General features: G+C 65.6%; 1 protein-coding gene across 2 annotated transcripts in view; it reads left to right on the plus strand.

Annotated features, from left to right (window-relative positions):
- Positions 1 to 24231, plus strand: part of Lmf1 (lipase maturation factor 1) — a 71417-nt gene extending 47186 nt beyond the window's left edge. Inside the window, exons 6-11 of one of the 2 annotated variants that reach the window (XM_047533464.1) lie at positions 10537 to 10704; positions 20047 to 20233; positions 20503 to 20656; positions 20775 to 20958; positions 21309 to 21421; positions 22753 to 22936. In XM_047533464.1, coding sequence (XP_047389420.1) covers positions 10537 to 10704; positions 20047 to 20233; positions 20503 to 20656; positions 20775 to 20958; positions 21309 to 21421; positions 22753 to 22801 — 855 coding nt within the window. In that variant the 3' untranslated portion in view covers positions 22802 to 22936. Of the gene's footprint in view, positions 1 to 10536; positions 10705 to 20046; positions 20234 to 20502; positions 20657 to 20774; positions 20959 to 21308; positions 21422 to 22752; positions 22937 to 24040 lie in introns of those variants that run through there. The other variant, XM_047533463.1, reaches the window with a different exon arrangement.
- The last annotated feature ends 2275 nt before the right edge of the window (positions 24232 to 26506 follow it).

Consider the following 26506-nt stretch of genomic DNA (forward strand, 5'->3'; position numbering starts at 1 on the left):
GGCGTTGCACCCGCCTGGATGAGGTCCAGCTTGCCCTCTGGGGCGGCCGCTCTCCACTGTGCTGTCCCTGGTGTGGGGTGGGGCTGCTCTGCACCTCGTCCCCCGAGCAGGCGTGGCTCCACCGTGCTGCAGTCTCCGGGGCCGTCCCTGGCCTTGGCCCAGGGCTGCCCTTCGTCTGGCAGGCCATCGTGCCAGGTCTGGTGCTCCTCTGGGGTGAGCACAGGGGCGGCATGTGACTTGGTGGCCTGCCTGGCGTCGGGTGCCACGGCCTCGGCGCGTCCCGTCCTGCAGGCTGTCCTCCGAGCCCTGCCCCCTGCCCACATCCGAGTTCACTGCTGGGCTGCCTGTGGCTCTCACCGCTCCGCGGCTTCCTGTCAAGCCTGAACACCTGGCCTGAGCACGGGCTGCTGCTGCTCAGTGTCCCTCATCCTGCGTTGCCACGTCGGCTGCCCGGGCACAGGGACACCAGCGGCCATGCTTGGTCGACCAGGGTGTCTTATTTTTTAAGGCCTCGAGGTCTCTGACCAGTCAGATGTCCCCCAGAAATCCTGTCCTGCTCGTCCAGGGCTCCCCAAGTACCCCCATCCTAGAGCCAAATGCCAGAGAGGACATGTCCTCAGCCTCGCCCATGACAGGGAGGCAGCCCCCAGGAGCAGGCTGCATGCTGATCAGCCCTTCACGTGGACGGCCGCAGTCGGGCCCTGTCCCCAGGGGCCAGAACCGTCCATGGCAACCTCTCAGCAAGGCTCTCCCACGCCCGAGCATGGGTGGGTGGCAGCAGGGACTGTGGACACGGGACACCTGCAGGTCAGGGCTATAGACCTGGGAACCGTCAGGATGCAGCTGCAGCGTGTGCAGGTCCCCACCAGAAACACAGGGTGCATGTTGCAGACCCCCAGCATCCCAGAGCTATAGATCTGCCGTGGACCCACCACGACCTGGACCCAGGGCGCGTGCCACAGATCTGCCGTGGACCCGCCACGTCCTGAACCCAGGGCGCGTGCCACAGATCTGCCGTGGACCCGCCACGTCCTGGACCCAGGGCGTGTGCCACAGGACCCACCACGTCCTGAACCCAGGGCGCGTGCCACAGATCTGCCGTGGACCCGCCACGACCTGAACCCAGGGCGTGTGCCTTGGACCCGCCACGACCTGGACCCAGGGCACGTGCCACAGATCTGCCGTGGACCCGCCATGACCTGGACCCAGGGCGTGTGCCACAGATCTGCCGTGGACCTGCCACGACCTGAACCCAGGGCGTGTGCCTTGGACCCGCCATGACCTGGACCCAGGGCGTGTGCCACAGATCTGCCGTGGACCTGCCACAACCTGAACCCAGGGTGTGTGCCTTGGACCCGCCACGACCTGAACCCAGGGCGTGTGCCTTGGACCCGCCACGACCTGGACCCAGGGCACGTGCCACAGATCTGCCGTGGACCCGCCATGACCTGGACCCAGGGCGTGTGCCACAGATCTGCCGTGGACCCGCCACGACCTGAACCCAGGGTGTGTGCCTTGGACCCGCCATGACCTGGACCCAGGGCGCGTGCCACAGATCTGCCGTGGACCTGCCACGTCCTGGACCCAGGGCGCGTGCCACAGATCTGCCGTGGACCCGCCACGACCTGAACCCAGGGTGTGTGCCTTGGACCCGCCACGACCTGGACCCAGGGCACGTGCCACAGATCTGCCGTGGACCCGCCACGACCTGAACCCAGGGTGTGTGCCTTGGACCCGCCACGACCTGGACCCAGGGCACGTGCCACAGATCTGCCGTGGACCTGCCACAACCTGAACCCAGGGCGTGTGCCTTGGACCCGCCACGTCCTGGACCCAGGGCGTGTGCACTAGAGGACACTTGCATTCTGGAGCTGGGGCTCTCGTCCCCTGGAGTGAGCCCCACTGTAAGTGTGGCACTCGGGGCTCTGAAACATGGAGGGTCCTTGCTCCTTCCCCAGGGCCAGTTGGCTGGGCCACGTGCTTGGGGCAGGTTCTCCCATTGGACAGGACCATGTCCTAAAGCCCCGTGGCAGCTGCTGTCTCGGTTTCAGAGGGTCAGGAGGGAAGGCTGCACATCTGTCTGGGCTGCTTTGAACCCAGAGGCCTGGGGTGAAAGGAGCCCCTTTCTCCTGCGGCTCAGCCACACCCGCCACCAGCGCCCCTGGCCCAGGCTAGGCCCTGTGGTGCTGGCTGGCCCAGGGGCTCTGGAAGGGCAACATGGGTCAGTCCCCGGGTGAGAACTGCTGAGGGCTGGTGCCTGCGTCCACCCTGTGACTGTGGCCCTGGGATGCAGGCTGAGCTCTCTGCGGCAGGGGGCGTGGCGTCGGCCTGGACGCAGCAGAGAGGCCCGTGAGGGCCGAGGGTGCTTGTCCTGACTGGGCGCAGTGACAGTGGGGCAGCTCAGGCTGGCCCTGGGACGGCAAGCAGAGCTGACTGGGAGGAAGGACCATGAGGCTGGGGACAGGGCTCTGGGTCAGCCTGTGTTGCAGAACTTTCTTTCTTCTGGGTAGCACAGCGAGCGCTTGGCCCAGCGTGCCCTCCCTCGGTCGGAACCTTCTCCTTGGCTTCTTGTCAGCCCATGTCTGCGCCTGTGCTGAGGCTCACGGGGCAGCAGTGCAGACGGGCAAGGTACTGCCCAGTCAGCTCTGAGAGCAGGTCCTCTGTTGCACAGCCCTGTGGGTCCACCTGCCCTGAGGTCAGGTCAGGCCTTGTGGACAGCACGCAGGGACCGGCTGAGCCAGTCCCTGACAGCCAGGTGCTGAGTGGACCACTCCCCGTGGGGTCCAGAGCCTCAGAGCTGACGGCCCCTAGCTCATCTGCTGCCCTCACACAGCACCTAGACCCTACAGTGAGCTGGTGAGCCATGCTCCAGCAGGTGATGGTGACTGCAGGTGTCTCAGCAAAGCTGTCCCCAAGTGCCCCCGGGAACAGCTCAGCTTCCAGACACCACAAGGGAAGAGAAGTCGCTGCAGTTTACCTGCTAGCAGCCTTGTGTCTTGCTCACTTACCCTGAATCGCAGTGTTCCATCGTGTACATTGTTATTTTTTAAATTTTCCTTTAAACAAACCCTTGTGTCAAGGGCTGACTTTCAGTAGATCGCCGTGAACGTGCGTTGCATGGTGGGTGAGAGGGTGGCCTCTTTTCCGACCACACCCCGTTTTCCAGGATGAAGGGCTCTCTGCCCCAGCCCCAGTCCTGGTAATGTTCCGTTTTGGACAGCAAGAGCTCTCGGTGGCCAGCTTGCGTCTTGTATCAGCCTCTGCTCTGCACAGGTTGGTCAAGATCTGAGCTGGCCGGGTATGTGGCCACACCTGTGGTCTCAGCCACGTGGCAGGCTGAGGCAGGGGGATGGCAGTTCCAGCATGGGCAGCGTGGGGAGACCCTATCTCAAAATGAAGATGGAAGGTGCTCCAGATGTGGCTTACAAACAAACAAGAACAAAACAGCCACTCTTTACCCCTGGACACGCAGATTCCTACCTCAAGGCTCGTGTGGCGGGCAGCGCAGTTGGAAGGGCCGCAGCACCCCCAGGGTGGCCTTGCTGTGGCTGTGGCAGAGCTGTGCCTGCTCGCCCAGGGCCCGACTCTGCCTGTCTGCACCTCCTCTCTCCATCTTCCTCTCTGTCTTCTCATTTCTCTCTCCGTCTCTCTCCATGTGCCCCCATCTTTTTGTGTCTCTGTCTCCGTCTGTCTGTCTCCATCTTTCCCTGTCTTTGCCTTTCTGTTGCCATCTCTCTCTTTGTGTCTGTGTCTCCGTCTCTCCATCTTCATCTCTCTGTCTCTCCGTCTGTATCTGTCTGTCTGTTCTTGTGTGTGTCCCTCTCTCTGTCTCCATGCCTGTGTCTTCCTCTGTCTCCGTCTTCCTCCTCCGGCCACACCACCTTGCTCTGCTGGCCTCGCCCGCCTGGCTCTCACTCTGGGAGATGTGTCCGCTTCCTCTACTGCTGGCGTCCAGCAGGCTGTGTGCAGGGTTGGTTCCAAGTTGAGCAAGAGCAGCTGACCTGCGGTCATCCCCATCCTGGCCAGCCTGGCGCTCCCCGGCCGGGACGGCAGGTGGGGCGTGGCCTCTGCCTGCTGGGGCAGTGCACCCTGGCCCCACGCTGGGCGGCAGTCTGCCCCTGGGGCAGCTGCACACTCACTCCCCTGTCCTCCTGCGTCTGACCAGGAGCCTGAAGTTGCTGCCTGGGGGCAGCTTCACACAGCACTTGTGGAAGTCTCTCCTCTGGGATGGGGCGCTCTCACCCGCGGGCCCTCTCTAGCTCTGCTGGGTGGGACGTGGCGAGGCGGCTCCCATCGCCTTGGGCTCCAGGGCTGGAGCTGTGTCCTCAGACACTGTCTCCACTCAGGCTTAAGGCTCACGGTTGCTCAGACGGTTTTGATACAGGAGAGAATGTCCGAAGCTGGGTCTCCAGTCCAGGGACTGCAGATTTGCGAACAGCTGTGCAATATTTGCAGGGGAGTTGGATTCTGTTGCTCCAGACTTGGGGAAAGTAGAACCCCGGCTTTAGCCCTGCTGCACAGAGGCTTCTCTCCTGCCCCCTTCCCAGGCCGGGGCGCAGCCCTGCCCAGGACCACACTCTCCAGCAGCCCACAGAGCCTCCTCAGCCCGTCTCCCAAGAGCTCGCCCAGGCCAGGCAGACAGACAGCACCTGCTCCAGGGGGTCTCGGGGCCCCCAGACTCCCTCTATGTGCCTTCTCCATGTGGGGGGTCACTTCTGCCAACCAGCATCCAGACCATCCCTTTCCTGTCAGCCTTAGAAGGTGGCTCTCTGGGCTGCAGCAGATCCCATGACGGGGTGGAGACTGAGGGAGGCCGCTCACCTCATGGGCCTGCTGGGACTGTCCTTGGCCTCAGGGTGTCCCCTGCACTTGGTCAGTGTCACCTGATACCCTGAGGCAAGACCTCCATCTGCACCCCCACCTGCGTCTGCTACCGGGCCCCCATGGCGAGGGGTTGGAGGTAGCCGGGGTGTCCACGGAGAACTGTTCTGGCACCCCAGCCTCACACCCAGTACCACGGTGCCCATCACTGGCTTCACCCCGTGCCCACCACCTCTCGCACCCCGACCCTGCACCCAGGGTGGCCCTGCATGCTGGTTCCCAGGGTCCCAAGTGACTGTCGTAGGCCCAGAGTGGTTGGCGGCCCCAGAGGACAAGGCCCAGGGTGACTGCTCTGGAAGCTGTGGCTCGCACACGCCCCCCATCCCACACACCAAGCTCCAGTGCCAAAACTGCCTCGCACTGCTGCAGGAATTCACGCTCACGCGTGGTCTGGCCCAGCCGCCTTCCACACGGGCGTGCTCCATGATCCAGGGCAGCCCGCTGTCCGGAACGCCCCTTCTGGCCCACACCCTGGAGCTCTTGCCGGCACTCAGGGTGCAGAGCCTGCAGCCGGGTTTGCTCCCCAAACCCCTGCCAGGAAGCTCTGCACCTCTTCCGCCCTCCTGCTTCCAGAGCTGCCCTGTGCAGGGCCTCAGGCCAGCAGAGCCTCTTTAATTGTGACGGGGGGACTTGCATGACCAACTATGTTGGGCTGTAATTGGACAGGGATCACCGAGCACCCTAAGATTAGGGATCCGCTAACTTGGAAATGATCTGCACTCAGACATTACCCTTGAAAGCCGCGAAGGTTAGCCCTCTCGAGGCCACGACTGGATCGCATCCAGTGAAGAGCTGACTTGTTGCTTGTCCACTCGCAGCTCCACTGATTTCGCAACAGTGTTTCACGTGTGCCCAGGAGCGTTGGGGCCCCTGGAGGCACCACCTGGCTGGCGGCGGACCTGAGTCAGACCCATGTCACCCACAGGGGCGACACCAGGCCGACACTGAACCTCCGGCAGCGTGGGAGACGCCAGCAGCTCCCCCGGCGTGGATTTCCACTCGCCAGCCCCACCCACCCCAGGGATGAGCCCATTTGAGGATTGGTGATGGCGTGGCTGTCATGGCACAGGGGCTGGGGACAAAGGCACCCAGGGAGCCCCTCGCTGGCTTTGTGGTCCTGAGCAAGTTCTGTGTCCCCAGCTTTGTCCCAGGGAGGCTGTGACAAGATCAGAGGACGCAGCATGCACTGAGTGGATTCCATGCAGAGCACTTAGAAGCGTGGTCATGTTTCCAAACGCGTGGAGATTCTCCAGATGCCTCACTGGTTTCTCACTTAATTCCTGTACTGCTGGAGTGTCTTACAAGCCTTGAGTCTGAACAGACCAGTTTTGAGGCTCAGAATCTGCGCCATCGTAGAGGGCCTTTGATTTGAGCCTACGAGTCTGTGTTCTGCAGACATGAGAGGTCATGCTGGCTGACAGGGTTCTCAGCTCTTGTGCCCCAACCCTATTTTCTGTCTGCTTGTGTTGTCTACTGAGCAGAGGAGGTTGAGGTTTCTGTGTCTGCCTGCAGTTCTCTCTAGTTTTGCTTTGTGTATTTTGGACTTCTGTTGTGAGGGTCCTACAAGTTTGGGCGTTGGACCTCTTTGTGGCCACTGTGACCTGGCTTCTTCATCCCTGATCTGCTCCTGGCTGAAGGTGCCTCTTGTGACACCCTGCAGCTCTCCTGCTTTCTTGGGTGCTGCCTGTGTGGTGGGCCTGCCTGAGTCCTGCGTTGGAGGTGGCCTCCGTGGGCAGCTTGTCTCTGAGTGCCGCGCTCCAGTCTGACAGATGCTGCCTTGCCATCAGGTCGGACTGTGCGCCTGATGTGGTCTTTGACGTCAGCAGTTTCAGCCTGTTATCTTGCCACTTGTTCCGTTTCTCCCGTCTGTTCTTCTCTTGAGCTCTCTTTCATCTTTCTGCCTTCTTTTGGAGTAATTGACTATCCCGTGACCCTAACATTCCTTCCTTGGTCCGTTAGCTAGTACCGCCAGTCTTCTTTCTGTATTCTGCATGTTATATGATCCCTGTGTGACCTGGAACCTGCAGGTATCTCTGTAACCGCCAGTCCATCCCAGTCTACCTCCACGGGATGCTCTGCTCCTTTCAAAAAAGCTAAAGGAATGTGACGGCGACGCCCTTCCACGCGCTCCGGCCTTCTTGCTGTTGCAGCCTGCAGTCCACTGTCAGATTCAAACCAGGACTGCGTTTCGCTGCCAGTCTAAGTGGCGCAGCCTCTCAGTGTCCAGGGAGAGTGGAGAGAGCCTCCCAGGGCTCGCCTTCCCACGGCGCGCCTCCCGTGCTCTCCCCTCCCACGCAGACTCGCTGGCCTGCCCTGCTGTCTCGGGCATGCTGGGCTGAGCTCAGGCACATGCTGCCGGGTGTCCTGCGTCCACCATGCACCTCCCAGTGGGCTGTCCTGGTCTGCGCTCTGTGACCCTGGCCCTGCTGGCTGCTGGCTTCCTGGCTGCTGGTCTGGAGTTGGGTGGTGGTGTGCGTGGCGAGCACCTTGGGGCCATGGCTGTAGCTCATGGCGTCAGTGCCCTCTCCTCTCCCAGGAGTGGACCGTGAGGCTGTTGCGCAGGACGTGGATACGTTTCCTTTCTGAGCATCTGTGAGCGTTTGGGTTTGCTCTGGAGGGTCTCGCTGCTGTGTCCTCAGACCCCTGATTACTCCTGTCTGGCCTCCTGGCCGATGACCTGGCGCGGCTGTTTCAGGTGGAGTCTCCGGTTGCTCCGTGTCCTTGTGATTCCCGTAGTTGTTCCTTTGCACCTGTCCTGGGGACTGCGTCGCCACCCGAAGCTGGTGCCCTCCAGTCTGCCCTGCACCTGGCTGGCACCCGCTCAGCCTCTGCGACGTGGCGCTGCACGCTCGCCGTCAGCGCTTGGGTCACAGAATCGCGGCTTCACGCACGGCGAGCCCCGCGCGTGGCCTGACAGTTTCTAAACTGCCGGTCTCTTAGGCCACGTGGAAGACCAACGGCAGAGGCTGCGGAAAGCTCCCAAGAGGCAGCCTTCAGACTCACGACCGTGCCGAGTGGCTCTGCGTGGACAGCGTGGGCACTTGGGCGCACACCCGTCCTCACTGTAGCCAGGGCTCGTGCCGCGTTGCCACGCCAGGCTTCACGCTGCCGCTCTGGGCTGCTCGCAGCCCGTCCTCCGTGGGGAGGGCTGCTGGACTCGGGTTGACTGGCCCGGCCGGGAGGGCCTCCACGCGCTGTTGGGTGGGGAGGCGGCTGGCCCGTGGGCAGCTCTCCGCCTGCCCCACCTCCCGGCGGCCCTGTGCCAAGAAGTCCCCGAGGGCCCCTCGCCCTGCGCTCTTCAGCGGAGGCGGGGGCTCCAGTGAAGCGGCGGATGCCCCTCGCTGGGTTCCTGGGCGCTCAGCGGGCAGAGGCGGCCGGGGGCTGCGGTGCGGGAAGCGGACCGTGCTTCCCGTCCCAGCCTCGTTCGTGTTGCTCGTTTTCTTCCTTTCCACGCGCCTGGGAGGTGGGCAGCAGCGGCGCCTCCTGTCAGGCGAGCGCGTGGAGGCAGCGCCCTCGGGCCCAGGCCGTGACCCGGCGGCAGCACCACTGTCGGTCTCAAGCTGGGACACCAGCCAGCCCTGGGGTCTGTCCTGAGGCCTCGTCTGGGCAGCGCAGGCCGCCTCTACCTGTCAGCTCAGCAGACGCCTCTGACCCGGGACCTGTGGGCAGCACCGAGGGGCCAGGGAAGAGGCTGGACTTCGGGCATGGCCCCTCCTTCAGCATGCTTGCCGACTTCCTGCCAAGGCCTCGCCACCTGGGCCCTGAGCTGTGGGGCCGGCATCCCAGGAGTGGTGGGCGGTGCCGGGTAGGCTGTCCGCCAAGTCGGCGTGTGCAGCTAGTGCGCCTAAGTGAGTCGCAGCATCACCGTTCACGTTGAAACCCCAGACACGCTTCACAGCATGAAGCAGGAAGATGGTGGCCCAAACCTGTTCCCTGACCTCCCCGCGGAGCCTGGGGGGTCCTCAAGCCCCAGCGTTAGCCTGGGAGGCGCCCTCCAGCTCCCTGGGCCTGCGGAGCCACCCCGTGTTCGCCTCGGGTTTTTCTTACTCCCGATTGCCCCCTGAGGGTAGATCTGCAAAGCGCCTGAGCCTGAGGGCAGCCTGGGCCCCAACAGGACCGCAGGTGGGCTGGCTCCCACCACCCACCTTGGGTGCGACGTCGAATGCTGGCTGCTCCACAGCTCACAACCAAGCTCAGTGCAAACAGCGAGGCTTCCGTGGCGTGGGGACGGCGTGGGGCACTGAGCAGGCCCTCAGTCCAGAGGACCGGAGGCCACACCCCTCAGAGCCCAGCATGGGAGGGACGCGCCCTGGAAACCAGGCCCCTTGCCAGGGATCACAGCGCAGCGCACCCTGGTAACCTGCCCTCGCCGCGCAGGCCCTGACCCCGAACCCCACTGCTGAGCTGGCTGTGGCCCCCTGACTGGATTGACCTGCACCTGAGGCTTCACTCCATTTCCCTTCACCCTCCGAGCCGATGGACGTGGACAGTGAACTTGCAGGGCCCTGGCCTTCCCCAGTCCAGAGTCCCCACAGAGGGACTGTACGGCCTCACCTGCTCCTGCTGGTCCCCCTCGCTGGGATGTCTGGGCTCTGTGGGGTCTGGAGGCTGCATCCCTGCCCCGCGCTGCCCCTGGTACTGTCCTGTTCCACCCTCATGTTGCCCCTCCTCAAAGGTCCTGTCCACTTGGGGGACACACTCCTCAAATCCCCTCCGCCCCGGGAGGTGGGGTCGGGCGCCGCAGTCGCCAGGCTCCACCACAGCTGCAGGGGTGAGCACGCGGCTCAAGCAGGAGTGGGACAGAGCCCTGTAAAGGACGCCCAGGACCCCGGGTGTCAGGGCCAGGGGTCTGCAGCTGCGGTGGTCCCCAGCGCGGGGCCGCTGCTCCCCTTTCTGCGCAGACCGGGTTGCTTGCTTCTGTTGGAAGGCGTCTTGAGGATGGAGCCCACCCTGGGTGCACCTGCCGAGGGCCGGAGGGCGTGGTCTTCCCCACCCAGCCAGCTGCGGGCTCTAACACGGGCTGCCCAGCGGGAGGGCAGATGCAGAGCCCAGGAGGTGGGCACCGCCGTGGTGGCAGTGTGGCTCACGCAGGCAGGGGCGCCATGCACTGCAGCTGGCTGGCAGGGGCCCGGGACCCACGGGCATCACTACTGCCCCAACGTTCTGTGGTCAAGACCAAACCCCGGAGAGTGGCGCCTGGAGGGCGTGGGCCCTTCCTCCTGGGCAGTTTGCGCTCTGCGTGGATGGCTCCCCTTGCCTCCTGCTCACTCAGGTCACCTGTGCTGTGTCGAGGGCCCCGTCCCGCACTCCAGCTCCTCCTGGGCAGCCAGCCTGCCGAGCCTGGACGAGGGCCAGCCCCAGCCGGGCTGTGGCCCAGGAAGCCGGGCACCATCCTGCTGGAGGTGAGAGGGGCCGCCCGCCGTCTGCCTGTGGCTGGCCGTGAGCCCCAGGACCCCTCGCGGCCTTCATTTGGCACACCTGCAGCTAAGGAGGGTGCTTTGTACTTCGATAGTGGCCGTTTTAAAGCAGGCAAGTGCTTCCTACGTGCTGCCTCCAGCAGGCCCTTCTCAGAATGCCAGGGCCGCTCCATCCAGAGCCCTGCCACCTCGTCCACCTGGCAGCTGGGCATCTCACAGGCCCCTCTTGTCCCTGCAGACTCAGCCGGTGCCCAGCCCCCTGGCCTACTTCCTACATAGGACACCCTGGTGGGTGCACCGCTTCGAGGTGCTCGGCAGCCACTTCCTGGAGCTCCTGGTGCCCTTCTTCCTGTTCCTTGGGCGACGGATGTGCATCCTCCACGGGGTGCTGCAGATCCTGTTCCAGGTGAGCCTCGGCCACCCACCCTGGCCCCACGGGTCACTGATCCAGCTGACCCCCTCCCGGGGATGGCTCCGGGGTGCCATGGGCCCTGCCCCTCCCAAGGGGGCATCCCAGGGGTGGCGAGGGCAGGCAGCTGGCCTGGCACGGGCCTTGCTCTCCGTAAATCCTAGCAGTTCCCTTGCACATGCAGCCTGTCCGCTAGGACTGGGCTTCCTAGAGCTGGTCTCCTTTCGTCTGTGCGGGGGTGAGCGCCTGGACGGCAGGTGGGCCCATCGCTCTGCCCTCCCAGGCTCCCCTGCGAGAGGCGGCACCGCCCCCCGAGCGCCCCGCGAGCGCCCTGCGAGCGCCCCGCGCACCTCGGCCCAGCGTTCCCGTACCCGCTGGCGGCCGCTCGGTGTCGAGGAAAGCGGCTGGGCTTCTGGACGATCTGCAGGGCAGTGCTGGTCTCGCTGGCACAACAGCCCGCGGCCCCACGCCACTCTGGACGGGGCCTGAGCCCTCCTGCGGGCTGGGTCTCGCGGCCTGCAGGTCCGCAGAGCACCGCGGTCAGGGTGGGCCGGCGCCCGCCTATGAGCGGGCTCTTCCTGCCTCTCTGCCTTGGTGCTGGATGTTCCCGAGACCAGCCTGGGGATGCTGCACGTGGCGGGTGGGGTGTGTGACTACAGGGAGCTGCCCTTGTCCACAGCAGCGTCCCCTCCCATCCCAGCCAGTGCAAGTCTGTCACCGCGTCCTGGTGGCCACACCACCGTGGGTCCTCGTGCTCGCCACGCGGGGCAGGAGCTGCTCCTCGGGCGGGCTTGGTCCTCGATGGCCAGCGGTGTCCAGGGAGCCCACGGGAGAGGGCTGTCCCAGCCACCCACACACGTCTGCCCGCGGAGCCTGGGCTGACCCGGTGGCCGTGCGCGTCCTGGGGCTTGGCTCACGTTGGGGCTGTAAGTGGCCCTCTCCCGGTTCCTTGCTCGTTGCTTGAGCTTGGAACTTGCTGTTGGCCCTCAGCCTGGGCCTCCGGGGCAGCCTCTGCACCAGGCAGGTCTCCGTGTGTGCGGCAGGCGCCCAGGACACTGCCGTGGGTGCCGCTGGTGTCCCCGCTCATCCCCTGGGTGTGCGCAGCGGGCGGGGCCTCTGCTGTGCTGCCCGTGGGCTTCGAGGCTGCAGCATCGGGCCCTTCCCCTCCTCTGCGGCCACCGTGGTGCTGGGCCTGGGGGCCTTCCCCGCTGATGGCAAGGGCCCTGGTTTGCTCCCCTTCCGTCTGCTGAGTGCTGAGTGTTGAGGTGGAGCCGGCCGCACGTCGTGTCTCACGTGTTCCTGGGTCTGTGGCCTCGGCGTGGCTCCCGTCCTGCTCGCCACACGTGGCCTGTCCCCAGCCTGGTCGGTGCTGCTGCAGGGTTCTCCACCAACACTGGCGTGCCGCCTCCCGAGGCTGCAGGACGCACAGGGACGGCCCCTCCTCGAGGTGGCTTCGGGTCAGCACCGTCCTGGGAGCAGGTCCACTTCGGCCGTAAGGTTCTCAGGTCTGCGTCTGGACCTGCGGGCTCTTTTCTGCTCGTCCCATGGCCCCGGGGAGTGGGGCGTGTGTAAACTGGGCCTGGAGCTGGCCGGGAGTCCAGCTGTGGGGGTGTCCCTGCAGTGACGGCCTCAGGCGCCCACTGTCCCTGGAGGCCCCTGCTCACGGGCTCCCTCTCCGCCGCTTCGCGTTGTTCTCAAGACCTCTCTCGCGACAGTCCTGGGCTCGCAGAAAGCTGCAGAGGCCCCGAAGGTTCCTGGGCTCCCGTGCAGCCCCCAGCATCCCACAGCTGGCCCAACCCCGCACTCCTGCAGGCCGCCCTTGCTGTGCCCCGTGGGCCTCGAAGACGCAGTGCCGGTGTCACGCAGGCGCGCCTCCCGCCGTCCTCCCGCCCAACCCTGCACCGTTTCCCGTCTCCACGTCTGCCCTGCACCGTTTCCCGTCTCCACGTCTGCCCTGCACCGTTTCCCGTCTCCACGTCTGCCCTGCACCATTTCCTGTCTCCACGTCTGCCCTGCACCGTTTCCTGTCTCCACGTCTGCCCTGCACCGTTTCCTGTCTCCTGCACCGTTTCCTGTCTCCTGCACCGTTTCCTGTCTCCTGCACCGTTTCCCGTCTCCACGTCTGCCCTGCACCGTTTCCTGTCTCCACGTCTGCCCTGCACCGTTTCCTGTCTCCTGCACCGTTTCCCGTCTCCACGTCTGTCCTGCACCGTTTCCTGTCTCCACGTCTGCCCTGCACCGTTTCCTGTCTCCACGTCTGCCCTGCACCATTTCCTGTCTCCACGTCTGCCCTGCACCGTTTCCTGTCTCCACGTCTGCCCTGCACCATTTCCTGTCTCCTGCACCGTTTCCTGTCTCCTGCACCGTTTCCCGTCTCCACGTCTGTCCTGCACCGTTTCCTGTCTCCACGTCTGCCCTGCACCGTTTCCTGTCTCCACGTCTGCCCTGCACCATTTCCTGTCTCCTGCACCGTTTCCTGTCTCCTGCACCGTTTCCCGTCTCCACGTCTGTCCTGCACCGTTTCCTGTCTCCACGTCTGCCCTGCACCGTTTCCTGTCTCCACGTCTGCCCTGCACCATTTCCTGTCTCCACGTCTGCCCTGCACCGTTTCCTGTCTCCACGTCTGCCCTGCACCATTTCCTGTCTCCTGCACCGTTTCCTGTCTCCTGCACCGTTTCCCGTCTCCACGTCTGTCCTGCACCGTTTCCTGTCTCCACGTCTGCCCTGCACCGTTTCCTGTCTCCACGTCTGCCCTGCACCATTTCCTGTCTCCTGCACCGTTTCCTGTCTCCTGCACCGTTTCCCGTCTCCACGTCTGTCCTGCACCGTTTCCTGTCTCCACGTCTGCCCTGCACCGTTTCCCGTCTCCACGTCTGCCCTGCACCATTTCCTGTCTCCACGTCTGCCCTGCACCGTTTCCTGTCTCCACGTCTGCCCTGCACCATTTCCTGTCTCCTGCACCGTTTCCTGTCTCCTGCACCGTTTCCTGTCTCCACGTCTGCCCTGCACCGTTTCCCGTCTCCACGTCTGCCCTGCACCGTTTCCTGTCTCCTGCACCGTTTCCTGTCTCCTGCACCGTTTCCTGTCTCCACGTCTGTCCTGCACCGTTTCCTGTCTCCTGCACCGTTTCCCGTCTCCACGTCTGCCCTGCACCGTTTCCTGTCTCCTGCACCGTTTCCTGTCTCCTACACCGTTTCCTGTCTCCTGCACCGTTTCCTGTCTCCTGCACCGTTTCCTGTCTCCTACACCGTTTCCTGTCTCCTGCACCGTTTCCTGTCTCCTGCACCGTTTCCTGTCTCCTGCACCGTTTCCTGTCTCCTGCACCGTTTCCCGTCTCCACGTCTGCCCTGCACCGTTTCCTGTCTCCTGCACCGTTTCCCGTCTCCACGTCTGCCCTGCACCGTTTCCTGTCTCCACGTCTGCCCTGCACCGTTTCCTGCCTCCATGTCTGCCTTTTCCGAAAGGTCGTGGGGCGGGGTCACACCGCCTGCCTCCCTGCCAGGCTGCCCACTCCTGGGCCTGAGTCTGTGAGTGGGGCGAGTCCTCCGGCTGCGCAAGGCTCAGGGTCACTCTGCAAGACCGGCCCAGGCGCCGGGCTCCCCTCCGGGCCGCACAGTTCCAGCTTGTCCCTGGCGCCCTCCCCAGCCCACACCGCCCCAGGACCAGGCGGAGAGGCCTGACTCCACGCCCCGGGGCTGGCTGGACGCAGGCAGGGTCCTGGGGCGTCAGGCCAGCCTTCGCTCTCCTGAGAGCAGGCGCCCCAGCAGGGGCCGCGGCCCGTCATCCACAGGCATCTGAGCACAGGCCTGTGTGGAGCCGGCCCTGAGGACGAGTTCCCGCTTTGCGTCCTTCAGGAGGGAAGGGCTGTGAGCACACTCACCTCCTCCCGCGCCGTTCACACTGGTGTTCTGGTGGGTTCCGCAGGCCGGAGCGGCCATCCTCAGCTCAGAGAGGGGAAATGCTGGAAGGGAAAGAGCTTGGTGCCCTGCTACAGGTGGCCACAGTCAACCTGCAGCAGGGGACCAGGGGGACGTCCATGGCCTGCCTGGGTCTGTGTCCTGGCTCGGAAAAGCAGGGAACAGGGCTGGTCCTGAGACGGCCGGTGACAGGTGGGCCCAGGGGGAGTCTTGGGCTGTTTGCAGCCCTATGGGGTCTCATGGGGCCTGCCTGGCTGCCTGGGACCACCCTGCCCGGTATCTCCTGAGACTCCCCCGTGGCCTCCAGAGCCGTGCTGGCCCGAGGCGCCCCCTGGATTTTTGGTTGTGGTCAAGCCCACGTGACATAAGCTGTGCCGTTTCAAAGCACCGTCCAGCGCGTTCCCATCATGTGGCCCTCTGTCCAGCCCAGGTTCCCGTGCACCCGAGCAGCACCCGCTCCTGCCCTGCCTCACATCCGTGTGCTGGTCTGTGGCCTTGGTCAGCACGTGCCTGGGCTTGCCCCGTTGTACCACGTGCTGCCTTCTAGTCGTTAATGCTGGTCATGGGTCCTGGCCATGGGGAGGTCCCCAAGAGCAGTCCCGTGACAGCACCTGTTCCCTGTGGCAGCCGCGAGTCCAGCAGGAACATCCAGAAGTCCACCTCCCTTCCTGCTGCAGGACGCCTGCTGCTGCACCTCGGGCTCGGGGCCCTGCTGCCTCCCGTCCTCTCCCTTGGGCACTCCCAGGGCTCCCGCAGCACAGGGCCCTCTGCGGTCTGGGTGACTACAGGAGACGTGGACTCCTCCGTGGCCAGTGGTGGATGCTGATGGGCTGGAGTAGGATTTGCTCCCACAGATGGGACAGGCTTAGTGACCCTACCAGAAAAGCAGCTGAGGTCATCCCTGGAGTGCTGGGCACACCTGGACTCTACTCTTCTGACTGAAAGCATGGCCAGAGGGAGGGAGGGTGGCCAGCAGCTGGCAGGGGCCTGACCTCTGCCGGGGCAGCACATCACCCGCAAACTGCTCTGTGGACTCCCGTTAGAACAGCACTTGGGATAGCTTTGGACATAGCCTGGGCCAGGGCCTCCACCAGGGAGCCAGGAACTCAGCTTCCTAGGTGTTTCTGATGTGTGGCCAGGCTGAGAGGTCACTAGGCAGGGAGTGCAGGGCTGCAGGACGTCCATGGGACAGCTCGCCTGCAGCTGCTCGCGGGGGCACTGGGAGGACGGCTTGGCCACAGACACCCTGGCTTACCCCGGGGAGGAGACCAGGGGTGAGGCCGCCGGAGCCTCACTGAGCCTGGGCGTGGACACGTGAAGAGACGCCCTCTCCCCCGCTTCCCCTGCGCCAGGCAGTTTCCTGGGGGGCGAGGAAAGGAGGCCACAGCAGCCCGAGTTCACGTGGTGACTGTGGCCAGCGGACGCTGAGCTGGGCCTGAGGCCTTCCCCACGCCCTGGGTCTCCCATCAGACAGAGAGGAGGCCTCCAGGCTCAGGACCTCGGGGCGTTCCAGATCCAGAGCATGTGGACAGGCACTGGGCCTCAGAGGACTCGCTGCCGCAGCCTGCAGCACGTGCCCGGGACGGGGACGGCGCCAGCTCGGCCACCATTTCTCGGGCACTGAGCACGCAGGCAGTGCCACATGGCTCCTGCCCGGAAGGTCCAGGCAGGACCTTCCTCCCCAGTGCATCTCAGGAGCTGCGTCTGCACCACTGTCGCCAGGTGACCTGAGATGCCACGGGGCAGTGGCCAGTGGGGCTGGACTTGACTCTGGCAGGGGCAGCTTGGTGTTTAGTTCTCTTTATCCAAAGTGGAGAAATTGCCCCTATGGGGAAAGAGAAGCCCCTGAGCTGCCTGGTCCCCTGCTGCCAGCCACCCCTAGCCTGCAAGAGCTGAGGGTCCTGCTGGCCACCACGGTGGGTGGGTGGGTGGGTGTGGACTGCCAGGGTGGCCTGGAAGGAGCTAGTTAAGCCAAGAGGTTCCCAAACCAGAGCCCAGGGGCCTCCGTGGAACCTCCAGGGAGCTGGGGTGCCGCAGCAGCGGGCGCTGAGGAGCCCCCACCACGGCCGTGGCCGCTCCAGTCACCGCAGGCCCGTGGCACTTTCCCTTCCTTTTCTGTCTCACGTGGGAAGAGTTCCCATGGAGGCTCTGCTGGCTTGGACACGCCACAGGCCATGGACACAGTCCACACACTCTCCTTGCTGTTTCCACATCGGGAGACACAGTCCACGGCGACCATGCAGGATTGGCCCTTGCTGCCCCAGGATGGGAAGTCAGCACCTGCCATTGCAGGCTGGAGGCCCAGAAAAGCCAGGTTGTGTGGTTCCACTCCCAGCCCAAGGACCCAAGAACCAGGGAACCAGTGCTTGGAAAGCCCAAGAACGAGGAGCCCCACGTCAAGGGCAGAAGAGGGACGTCTCTGCCCAAGCAGAGAGCAGTTCGCCCCCCTGCACATTTTTGTTGTGCCCAGGCCCTTGCTGGGTGGACTGTGCCCAGTGTCATTGGGCAGGGGACCTGCAGTCTCCTGGTTCCAATGCCAGTCTCTCCTGGGAACCCCACAAATGCCCCAGAAGCGCCTGTCAGCCCGCGAGGGTCAGCAGGTTGAGCTGGCTCTCACCGCCCGCTCTTCACGGACCGCGTCCAGCTGCAGCCATGGGACGCCCTGCTCTGAGTCACGTCTCCAGAGCTCCCCAGCTGTAGGGCCGCCTGCCTCTTGCTGTCCTCAGGACTGCCGCCCCGCCCAGGCATGGTGTCCTGCACTGACGGCGCAGTGGGTCCTGAGGATGCCCAGCATTCTGGTGTGGTGGCCGCCGCCCCCTCGGCCGCCCTCCCGCCACCCCCATCACCCCCAGCACTGCCGTCCTCGCCAGGCGGCGTGTCCTCCGCAGGGTGGCTCCCAGGTCTGGCTCCCAGGTCTGGCTCCCGGGCTGACTGCGCTGAGCGTGTTCCTTCAGAGACACGGGCTCTTCCTTTTGTGAAGGTCCTGTTGTTTGCTGTGGTACCGGCCAGGGACCCCGGGGCCTGGGTGCCAGGCCAGCGCCTTGCCGCCGCGGCTCCCGGCCCTGGCTGCTCCAGCGCTGCCACCCAGTTCCAGACTGCTTGTCGCTGCTCCTGTCTTGGCGGCTCCCTCCTAGCCCAGGCCCTGGCCAACAGTCTCCCGTCCTGCTCATAAGACTGCCGCGTGTCCAGTGTGGTCTTGCTCTTCTGACCAGCAGTCCACTCGGGTGTGAGTCGGCATCACCCTCTCGCCAGGTCCTCGTGCCTCCTGAGTCCCTGCTGGCTCCGCCTGCGTCTCCCGCACAGCCCCTCCCGGCCGCTGGAGGGGGCTTCTGGCCAGAGGCTCCCGGCACCTGCGGGCAGATTCCTGGTGCCCCTGTCCCTGCGCCAGGTCTAGGAGATGCCGCTGTGGCACCACAGGGCTTGCTCTTCTGCCCCGGAGCTCAGAGTCCTGCAGTGCCCGCAGCTATCTCAAGGGCCCTCCTGGGTGGTGGTGGCAGTGCAGGCTCTGGCCCCTGGCCTGGGGCAGGGGTCTAGCATGACGTCAGTCTTGGGCTGCTCGTGCCCCCCAAGGTGACAGCATTGCTGGGGGACCCAGGGCTCCGTGCCTGGGGAGGCAGCGGCTCTCCAGCAGGTGTGTGGAGACCCGGAGGGGCACACTCAGCCCTGCAGCTGTGTCCTGAGGCGTTTCCTGGGGCGAGCTGGCCAGAAGGGCCTGTGTGCGGCCGTCTCCTGGTCTCCTCGTCCTGGTCTTCAGTGTGCTGTGCGGGTCAGCATGTGGATGCAGGCGGGAGCCCACCAGCCTAGTCCTGGGAGCCTCTGTGGCCATCGCTGCCCTTCCATGGGTCACTGTGTACCCATGGGAGGGCAGCAATGGGAAGAACAGGAATTATTTTTAAACTTGGAACCAGGAAAACTAGGTCTCCAAATGAATCCAGAGAGAGCCGTGAATCCGTAGTTCATAAACTGAGCCCTGCTCCTCTGCAAAAGGCCCATTCCACCCGCACCGGTAGCCTCAGCGCCTGTCCTTCACAGGACGAGGCTGAGACCCAAGTCCAGAAACGAGGGGCTCAGGGTGTGGGCACCTGCCCAGCCAGGCAGAGCTGCACTGACCCACTCCTACCAACTGTACATGATGCTGGCCATTGGAAAGTGACCAGAGCTGTCCTGAGGAGGACATGCCTTGACCCGCTGGCCAGCAGCAAGTATACCCAGTGTCTGTCACTGGAGGTCATGAGCACCTGTCCTCCTGAGCTTGCCCTCCTCCTCCTAGACTTACAGCGCAGCTCTGGCAGGACTCCCGCAAGTCCTGGCCGCCCCGTCACTCTGGCTGGGCCACAGCCCCACGTCACTTCTCCCAGCCACCTCATCCTAAGCAGGGGGTCAACTGTTCTCCTCCCCCACCTTGGGGCTCGGTCAGCAGCTGGGCTGTCTGTCCACAGCTGGATGTCCATGGGGAGGGCTTTGGAAGCTCAGCACATGAAGAAACTGAGTGGAGCAGGGACAGGCCCCCAGAGCTTTGCGAGGAGACCACAGCCTTGGGCTGGGCAGGCTGCTAGGTGGCCCACGAGGCCTCGCAGACTGTGCTGGGCAGGAAGGGACTTGAGCGGGTGCTTCCCGGAGGAGGGACGTGTGCCTCTCAGCAGGGGTGGCCAGCCAGGAGCCGCTGCCCGGGGTGACAGACGCTGGCAACACCTCAGGGGCAGCACCAGGCCCTTGTGGCCTGGTCCAGGCCAGCTCTTCTGGCAACAGCGAAAGCTGACTACACCGTGTCCGCCGCAGGAGAACACGGAGCTCACCCCCCCGCCGGGGCAGGTGCCATCCCAGAGGTACACCCCGCTGCATTCTGCTGAGCAGAGGAGGCCAGCAGCACCATGTGGCTGCCTCCCTTTGAAGCCCCAGAAAGGCCGGAGGCTCCAGGGAGCTCTGTGGGGCTGACCATCCTAATGGAGCGAGCCCACGGATGGAAGCTGGCCAGAGCCCCACTGCACCCGACTCGAGGGCAGGCCGGCCCACCACGTCTCCCACCCAGCCGCCATTGCCGGGCTGGCTGCCTCCTACGCGGGCTCCATGCAGGACGGCCTGGTGTGGGCGTGGTGGCCACTCCTGTCGTCCTGGCTGCTTGGGAGGCTGAGCAGGAGGGCCACAAGTTCCAGGCCAGCCTCAGCAGCTTAGCACGACCCTGCCTCAAAAAGGCTGGGGACGTAGCTCAGGGGTAGCATACCCCAGGGTTCAGCCCCACACCAAAGACGGGCAGGGCCTCGAGGCCCGGCTCAGAGGCTCCTCTGGGGCTGCACTCTGGCTCCATCCGTTGGGGCTGCCTTCATGCAAGGTAAGTGAGATGTGGGCAGCTGCAGGGGATGGGCACAGAGGAGAGTGGCTGTCCTGAGGCCCTGCCGGGCACTGGCTCGGCCCTGCCCCACAGGTGGCCCTCATCCTCAGTGGGAACGTGAGCTTTCTGAACTGGCTGACCATCGTGCCCAGCCTCGCCTGCTTTGATGACGCCTCTCTGGGATTCCTGTTTCCCTCGGGGCCAGCTGGCCTGAAGGACAGAGTCCTGAGACTGCAGGATGGAGAAGCCTCAGGGGCCCAGCCCCAACCAAGGCATGTAGGTAGGACACAGCAAGGACAGCCGCACACTGGCCAGCCCCAGGGCCCCCCTCACCTCAGAAGAGCAGGGCAGGGGCCCTGGGCAGTTGGGAAGGCCTCTGCGGTGTCCCAGGAACTAGGATAGCCAGACCCCTGCAAGGGACCGGGATGGGGAGTGGGCAGCCAGCTGGGGTGTTCCTAGGCCTGCTTGAGCCTGGAGAGCAGCAGCCAGGCTCCCAGGGATAGGCCGAGGGGCTGGGAGCCGGCTGAGGAGGCCCGCTTCCCTTCGCAGGCCGCGCGGTGCGGAGTGTGGTCCACCTCTCGCTGGGCATCCTGGTGGCCTGCCTCAGCCTGCCCGTGGTCCTCAACCTGCTGAGCGCCAAGCAGGTCATGAACGCCACCTTCAGCTCGCTGAGGATCGTCAACAGCTACGGGGCCTTTGGAAGGTACCGGAGGCCCTACGTTGGCCTCCGAGCCCCCAGCCCCCCCGGGGGAAGCGGAGCCCACACCCCGTGCGGCACAGAAGCGCTGCAGACCCACGGCCCTGCCTCACTCTCCCCGCAGCATCACCAAAGAGCGGACGGAGGTGATCCTGCAGGGCACAGCGAGCCCCAACGCCAGCGCGCCCGGGGCCGTGTGGGAGGACTACGAGTTCAAGTGCAAGCCGGGCGACCCCTGGCGACGGCCGTGCCTTCTCTCTCCCTACCACTACCGGCTGGACTGGCTCATGTGGCTTGCAGCCTTCCAGGTGAGGCTGCCCCACCGTCCCTCCTCCCGGGTGCACTCCGGGTGCCTGCCACAGACCAGGTGGGGTGCCGCTGTGGAGAGGCCCAGGCCCAGGGCCGCCTCCTGCCAGGAGGAAGTGGCCTCAGCAGGGCAAGGCTCGGGGGCAGGCGACTGGGCCCCACGAGAGGCTGGGACAGTGGGACCAGGCAGGGGAGCAGGGCTGTACACAGGCGAGTGGCCCTCAGGCCAGCAGGTGGCCCTGGAGGAACCCAGGGGGCCTCGGGCAGCAGAGCCTCAGCGACGGTGCTCCAGACAGCTGGAGAGGAGGGGGACACACAGCCTGCACCCCAGACTCACGGCCCGTCCCTGCAGACCTACGAGCACAACGAGTGGATCCTGCACCTGGCCGGCAAGCTGCTGGCCAACGACGCCCAGGCCCTGTCCCTGCTCGCCTCCAGCCCCTTCGAGGGCAGGGCGCCCCCCAGGTAAGCCCTCCCGGCCTCACAGGGCTTGGGTCAGCTGAGAACTGCCCCAGCCTCCGCCCCGAGGGACCCGTGGCACGGGCTCCAGCAGGATCACTCTGTGCAGTGACATGACGACAGCCCAGGGGTCAGGGGCTCGCTGGAGCCAGAGCCTTGGGTGGTGGGGTGTGGACGGCTGCCAGCCCCCACTCTCCAGGCACCTTGGGGCAGGGGGAGGGCACTGCTGTGGAGGAGCGGGCAGCCAGGGCACAGGGGAGGCGCTGCAGGGCCAGAGCAGGAGCCCCCAGCGCCCACACCGGGTCTGAGCTGGGCGCTGGACCATGTGGAGCCAAGTGGCAGCCGGGGACGGGCGGATGGCACGGTCCCAGCTGGCCGTTGATTCTGACAGAAGATGCCCCTGTTTCCCCCAAGAAGCCTCAGGGCAGCTGCACCGTGGAGCTGCCCACAGCTGGCCAGGCAGCGGCAGGGTCTGCAGCTGCCGCCTGGCAGCCCAAGCAGGGGGCCCCTGGCCAATCACAGCTTCTAGAAGCCCTCCCAGCACTGCCCAGCACCCTTTGGGCAGGCCCCCAGCAGACCTGAACCAGTACAAGCCCCCAAGGCCCTCGGTCCCCAGGTTTGCCGGTGTTCCAGCCTCTGATCTGGGAGCTGTGTCCCTCCAGACTGGAGGCCAGCTTCCTCTGGGCCTCTGGCACGCCTGCTGCCCTGGGTCCTGCCATCCCAGCGAGGCCTGCTGGGGCCGCTGCAGCCTGTCCTGAGGGCAGAGCGCGGGTTGAACGGCTCACTTACCAAGAGGCCTGGACCCCAGAGGTGGTGGTGGTCTCGGGAGCGCTGGCCTCCTCAGGTGGAGGTGGCTCTCGGAGATGCCAGAACCAGCTCGGCCCTGCTGTGTGTTGGCAGCAGGTTCACTTCTAGGGGCCGTTGAAAATGGCCGCAGAGCACGTCCTGCTGCTGGGCCCTCCTGACACGTGGCAGCCTCGCTGTGGGACAGGGAGCAGGCGCTTCCCTGTTCCCGAGGGACAAGCGTGCCCGAGCAGAGGTGCCGGGTGTTCCTTCTGCCTCATTTCCCGAGTCAAAGATGAGGAGGGGGCGACTCGGCACCGCCAGCCAGAGGTGGACCATGGCAGCCGGCGGGACAGTCCCAGCGATGAGGCCCGCAGAGTAGTGCCCCTGCCCGGGACCAGCGGCCGGGCTGCGTTCTGAGCAGGGAGCGCTGCCTGGAGGCCTCCGGCTGCCCTGCATGGCCGTGGCCCCGCCTGGGACCTAGGAGAGACTCAGCGCCAGGCCGGTGCCGCGCAGACCACCGCTCAGCCGACGGAGGCGTGCCCCTCCCGCAGGTCCAGGTCCAGGGCGGGGCGAGGAGACCCCAGAAGCCTCCTGCACTGAGAGCCAGCCAGACGTGGGCCGCGGGGAGGCGCCGAGGCACATGCAGCCTCCGCGGGTCTCCGCACCGCCATGACCAGGAGGCCAGCGTGGGGAAGGTGTCAAGGCCACGGTGTGGCGACAAGCAACCATAGTAGAGCCAGAGGTGGCACTCGGCGTCCCCGACAGCAGGGGACAACCCCAAGCCAGCAAGATCAGAGCGGCACCAGCCGGACCCAACGTTCACACAGCGCGGAGCAGAGGGACCGAGGGACACAGTGAAGCCGCAGCAAGGGAGGGGCAGCCTCAGCTTGAGGGCACACCAAGGAGGGCGTGGTCACAGCCACCCAACGGCGCCAGTGCTGCCGTGGGCCCCGCCGGTCAGAGCCCGTCCGTGAGGGTGAAGCCCAGAGCCACCACTCGGCCCCGCAGTGACACACAGCGGGCCAGGCGGCTGTGCCAGGACCAGTGTCCGTGTCCTCCCCGGGCCCGTCAGAGGCCACGTCAGTCCTCTGCTGGCGCTCTGAGACAGGCACGTGGAGGCTGCGTGGCTGCAGGGGCTGCGGGGGTTCCCATAGAGCCCTGCTGGACTCAGGCTCTGGAACCTTCTGGGCACAGCGCACAGCACTTCCCGGCACCCCACTGACCACTGAAGGGTGCGGGGACCCCCAGCCTGGTGGACGAGGGTGTCTGGGAACAGCCCCCAGGCCTTGGACCTGTGCTGCAAAGATGACGGGTGACCCCACCACAGGAGCCGTGACCCTTCCAGGGCCATGACCCTTCGGGAGGGACCTTCACCGGTTCTCCACAGACCTGCCCCCTGCTCCGTGTCCAGTACTGCTGGCCTTGGTCCCCATGCTGGCTATTGCCTGTCCACATGGCCTCAGGGAAGCTCCGACAGCCCCAGGGCCAGGTGCTGAGAGGACCAGGAGCCCCAGCATGGTGGGCAGAGTGTAGGCGGGACCAAGAGCCCGTAGCTGCCAGCTGTGTGCCCCTCCTCGGGGACCCTAAGACCCACGTCTGCCCAGCTGCTGGCTCCCCCATTCCCAAGGGGCCAGGCAGGCTGGAGCACAGCGGGCCTCCTCTGCAGGACGCAGTGCGTTTGCCATCCCGTGGCCTGGGGTGCAGGCTGGACAAGGGCCCCCGGTCACAGCCACTCGGGGTCAGGGTGGGGCCTCCCTCGCCCGGACCCCACCCACGGGCAGCCTGGGCAGGCAGAGGGGCTGTGGCCGCAGAGGGGGCTGGCTGACTCCCTTCCCGCAGGTGGATCCGAGCAGAGCACTGGCGGTACCGGTTCAGCCTCCCTGGGGGCAGGCACGCCGCGGAGGGCAAGTGGTGGGTGCGCAGGAGGATCGGCCCGTACTTCCCCCCGCTGCGCCTCCAGGACCTGGAGGGCTACTTCAGGGAGCGCAGCTGGTCCATCTAGATGCAGCCGCAATAAAGGCCAGAGACCAGCCTGCCGCCTGGAGTCCGGTGCCGTCGTCCCTTCCCCAGCCTCAGGGCAGCCCTGGCCACAGGTCCGCGGGCGCTGCGCCTGCCCACCCGCCACTCACCCTCACCGGGGAGGCTGCCCGCGGCCCACAGCCCATCTCGGGGCAGTGCCCACGCGCCCACGGCCAGACCTCGCCCAGATTGGGTGCGCCTGCCGCAGGGAACACGCCACGTCCAGAGGGAGCGGCTCTGCTGTCCCGAGCACCCCCAGCCCACACTGCACCCCGCTTCCTCCCCAGGTGGTCAACCTTGGGGGCGTGGACAGCCACCGTCCGCTGCCTGGTGACCTGCGAGGCCTGGGACAGCCGCGCCGTGCCTGCGGGTGCTGGGACGCCACTTCCTGCTGCCCGAGTGGGTCAGGCCGCGAGGCTCCTGGAGGGACCTGCCCCACCCCAGCCCTGTGCCCACGGTGCCGCGCTGGGCCACCCGCAGAGTCATCAGGGATGAGTGGGTCCGCCACCGAGGCCGCCCAGGCTGGGCACGCGGGTCTGTGCAGAGCCCCCCTCGGCCCAGGTGGGAACAGAGAGACGGTGTTCTGGCTCCCGGGGAAACAGGCGCCCTGTGTCTGTCGGGGACAGACGGGTCTCAGAGCAAGGGGGCCAGAGCCAGCAAGTCTGCCCACAGCAACCTCGGAGCTGACTGGCAGCCACAGCCCGAGGCCCTTCCTGGGGGCCCTGTGAGGGGTCTTGGCAGGCACCACAGTTGCCCGCACCGTCGGGGCCCCTCCCCAGGAGAGGCTGGCCCCAGGAGTGCCCCTGCAGGTCCAGCCAGGGCGAGGCGGCTGGAGCCCGGAGGGGAAGCCACGGCCTGGCAGGAGAGGAGGGCCCGAGGCAACCACGAGGGCCGAGGGGCTGCCACTTCCCCACCGGGGCTGGTGGGGGGCACCCTCCAGCCTGGCAGCGGCCTAAGGGGAAGCTGGGGAGGGCACCCAGGCTGACAGCCCACCGCGTGGCTCTGTCCTCCAGCTCCAGTGTGTCTGGGAGCCACAGGGAGCTGCGGGGTGAGGACACCCACCGGACGTCTGGGGTGCAGCCGCTCTGTGGGAGCAGAAGGGCCCAGGGTCCGCTGGTGCGCTCCTCCCACGGGCAAGCACTGGTCTCAGGACCCACTCCAGAGGCCCCTGGGCTCTGATTCCAGGTGCTCAGCCCTGTTCAAGGAGACCCCCACCCCAGGGTCTGGTCATCCTGGACATCTGTACACCTGGGGACTCCACAGGGGCCCAAGGTCCTGATGATGACCACAGTTGGGTCCTACCCAACTGGCCCTGAGACCCCTAACACCCACCCCCTGGTTGTTACCTGCCGGTGGTCCCCTACTGGGGAGTCCTGTGTCCTTCCTCCACCTGGAAGTTTCCCGAGGACCCCCGAACACGAGCCCCAGCCACATTTCTACCATGACAAGGCCACAGGGCCACATAGCCCGTGCCCCTCGTGGCCTGCGCTCCGCTCCCCGGCCACACTCCAGCTGTTGGGGTCTGGGGTCTGAGCCTGGCTCCAGCCCTGCGGTCCTGGGTGAACGGGCCCTGATGAAAGTGTCCGTCCCACTCCGCACGCAGTTCCTCTGGTGGGAGTGGTGCCCCTTCCTCGCCAGCCCGAGGCTCCTGGGCGGCTGCCACCTGGAGAGCCGGCACGTCCGTCCCTGTGCTCGCTCCCCACACCGTCCATGCCCAGCAGCACTTGGTCCAGAGTGGGTTGGCGGACAAGGGACCAGTGGGGTTGGACTCGCCCCTGGGTGCAGACAGCACGGGAGTCAGCACGGCGTGGGCGGCATTGTGGGGGAGTAGAGGCCAGTGCTGCCCCCTGCTAGGGGCTGTGCCTCGGGTGACTAACACTGAGGATGCGGCCCATCCCCTGGGCCACCAGGAGAGCTGGGTGCCCAGGAACAAGCCCAGCCAGGACGCATGACAAGCAGTGAAGACTCGGCCTCCCAAGAGGCAGAGACGGGAGGGTGGCCTGAGGCTCAGCCACCCCTGTCCACACAACGGAGCCCTGATTCTCAAGCTCCTGTGATTGCAAGTAACGAGAGTCTGGGCAGGAACACGCTAGAGGCTTCACACTGATTCCAAACTGGCCTAGAAGCTGCAGTAGCCAAAACTGGCGCTGGCCGGGTCAGGGTAGGAAAGCCCTTGCAGGTGGCTTTTGACGAGGGTGCTGGGGGTCCCAGTTTGAAGAGCTTGCTGGGCCCTTCACATCAGGTGCAGAGGTTAAACAGGAGAAATCCCAAACGAGCAAAACCAGA

The sequence above is a fragment of the Sciurus carolinensis genome, chromosome 18 (genome assembly GCF_902686445.1).
Source record: "Sciurus carolinensis chromosome 18, mSciCar1.2, whole genome shotgun sequence".
In the NCBI taxonomy this organism is placed as follows: domain Eukaryota; kingdom Metazoa; phylum Chordata; class Mammalia; order Rodentia; family Sciuridae; genus Sciurus; species Sciurus carolinensis.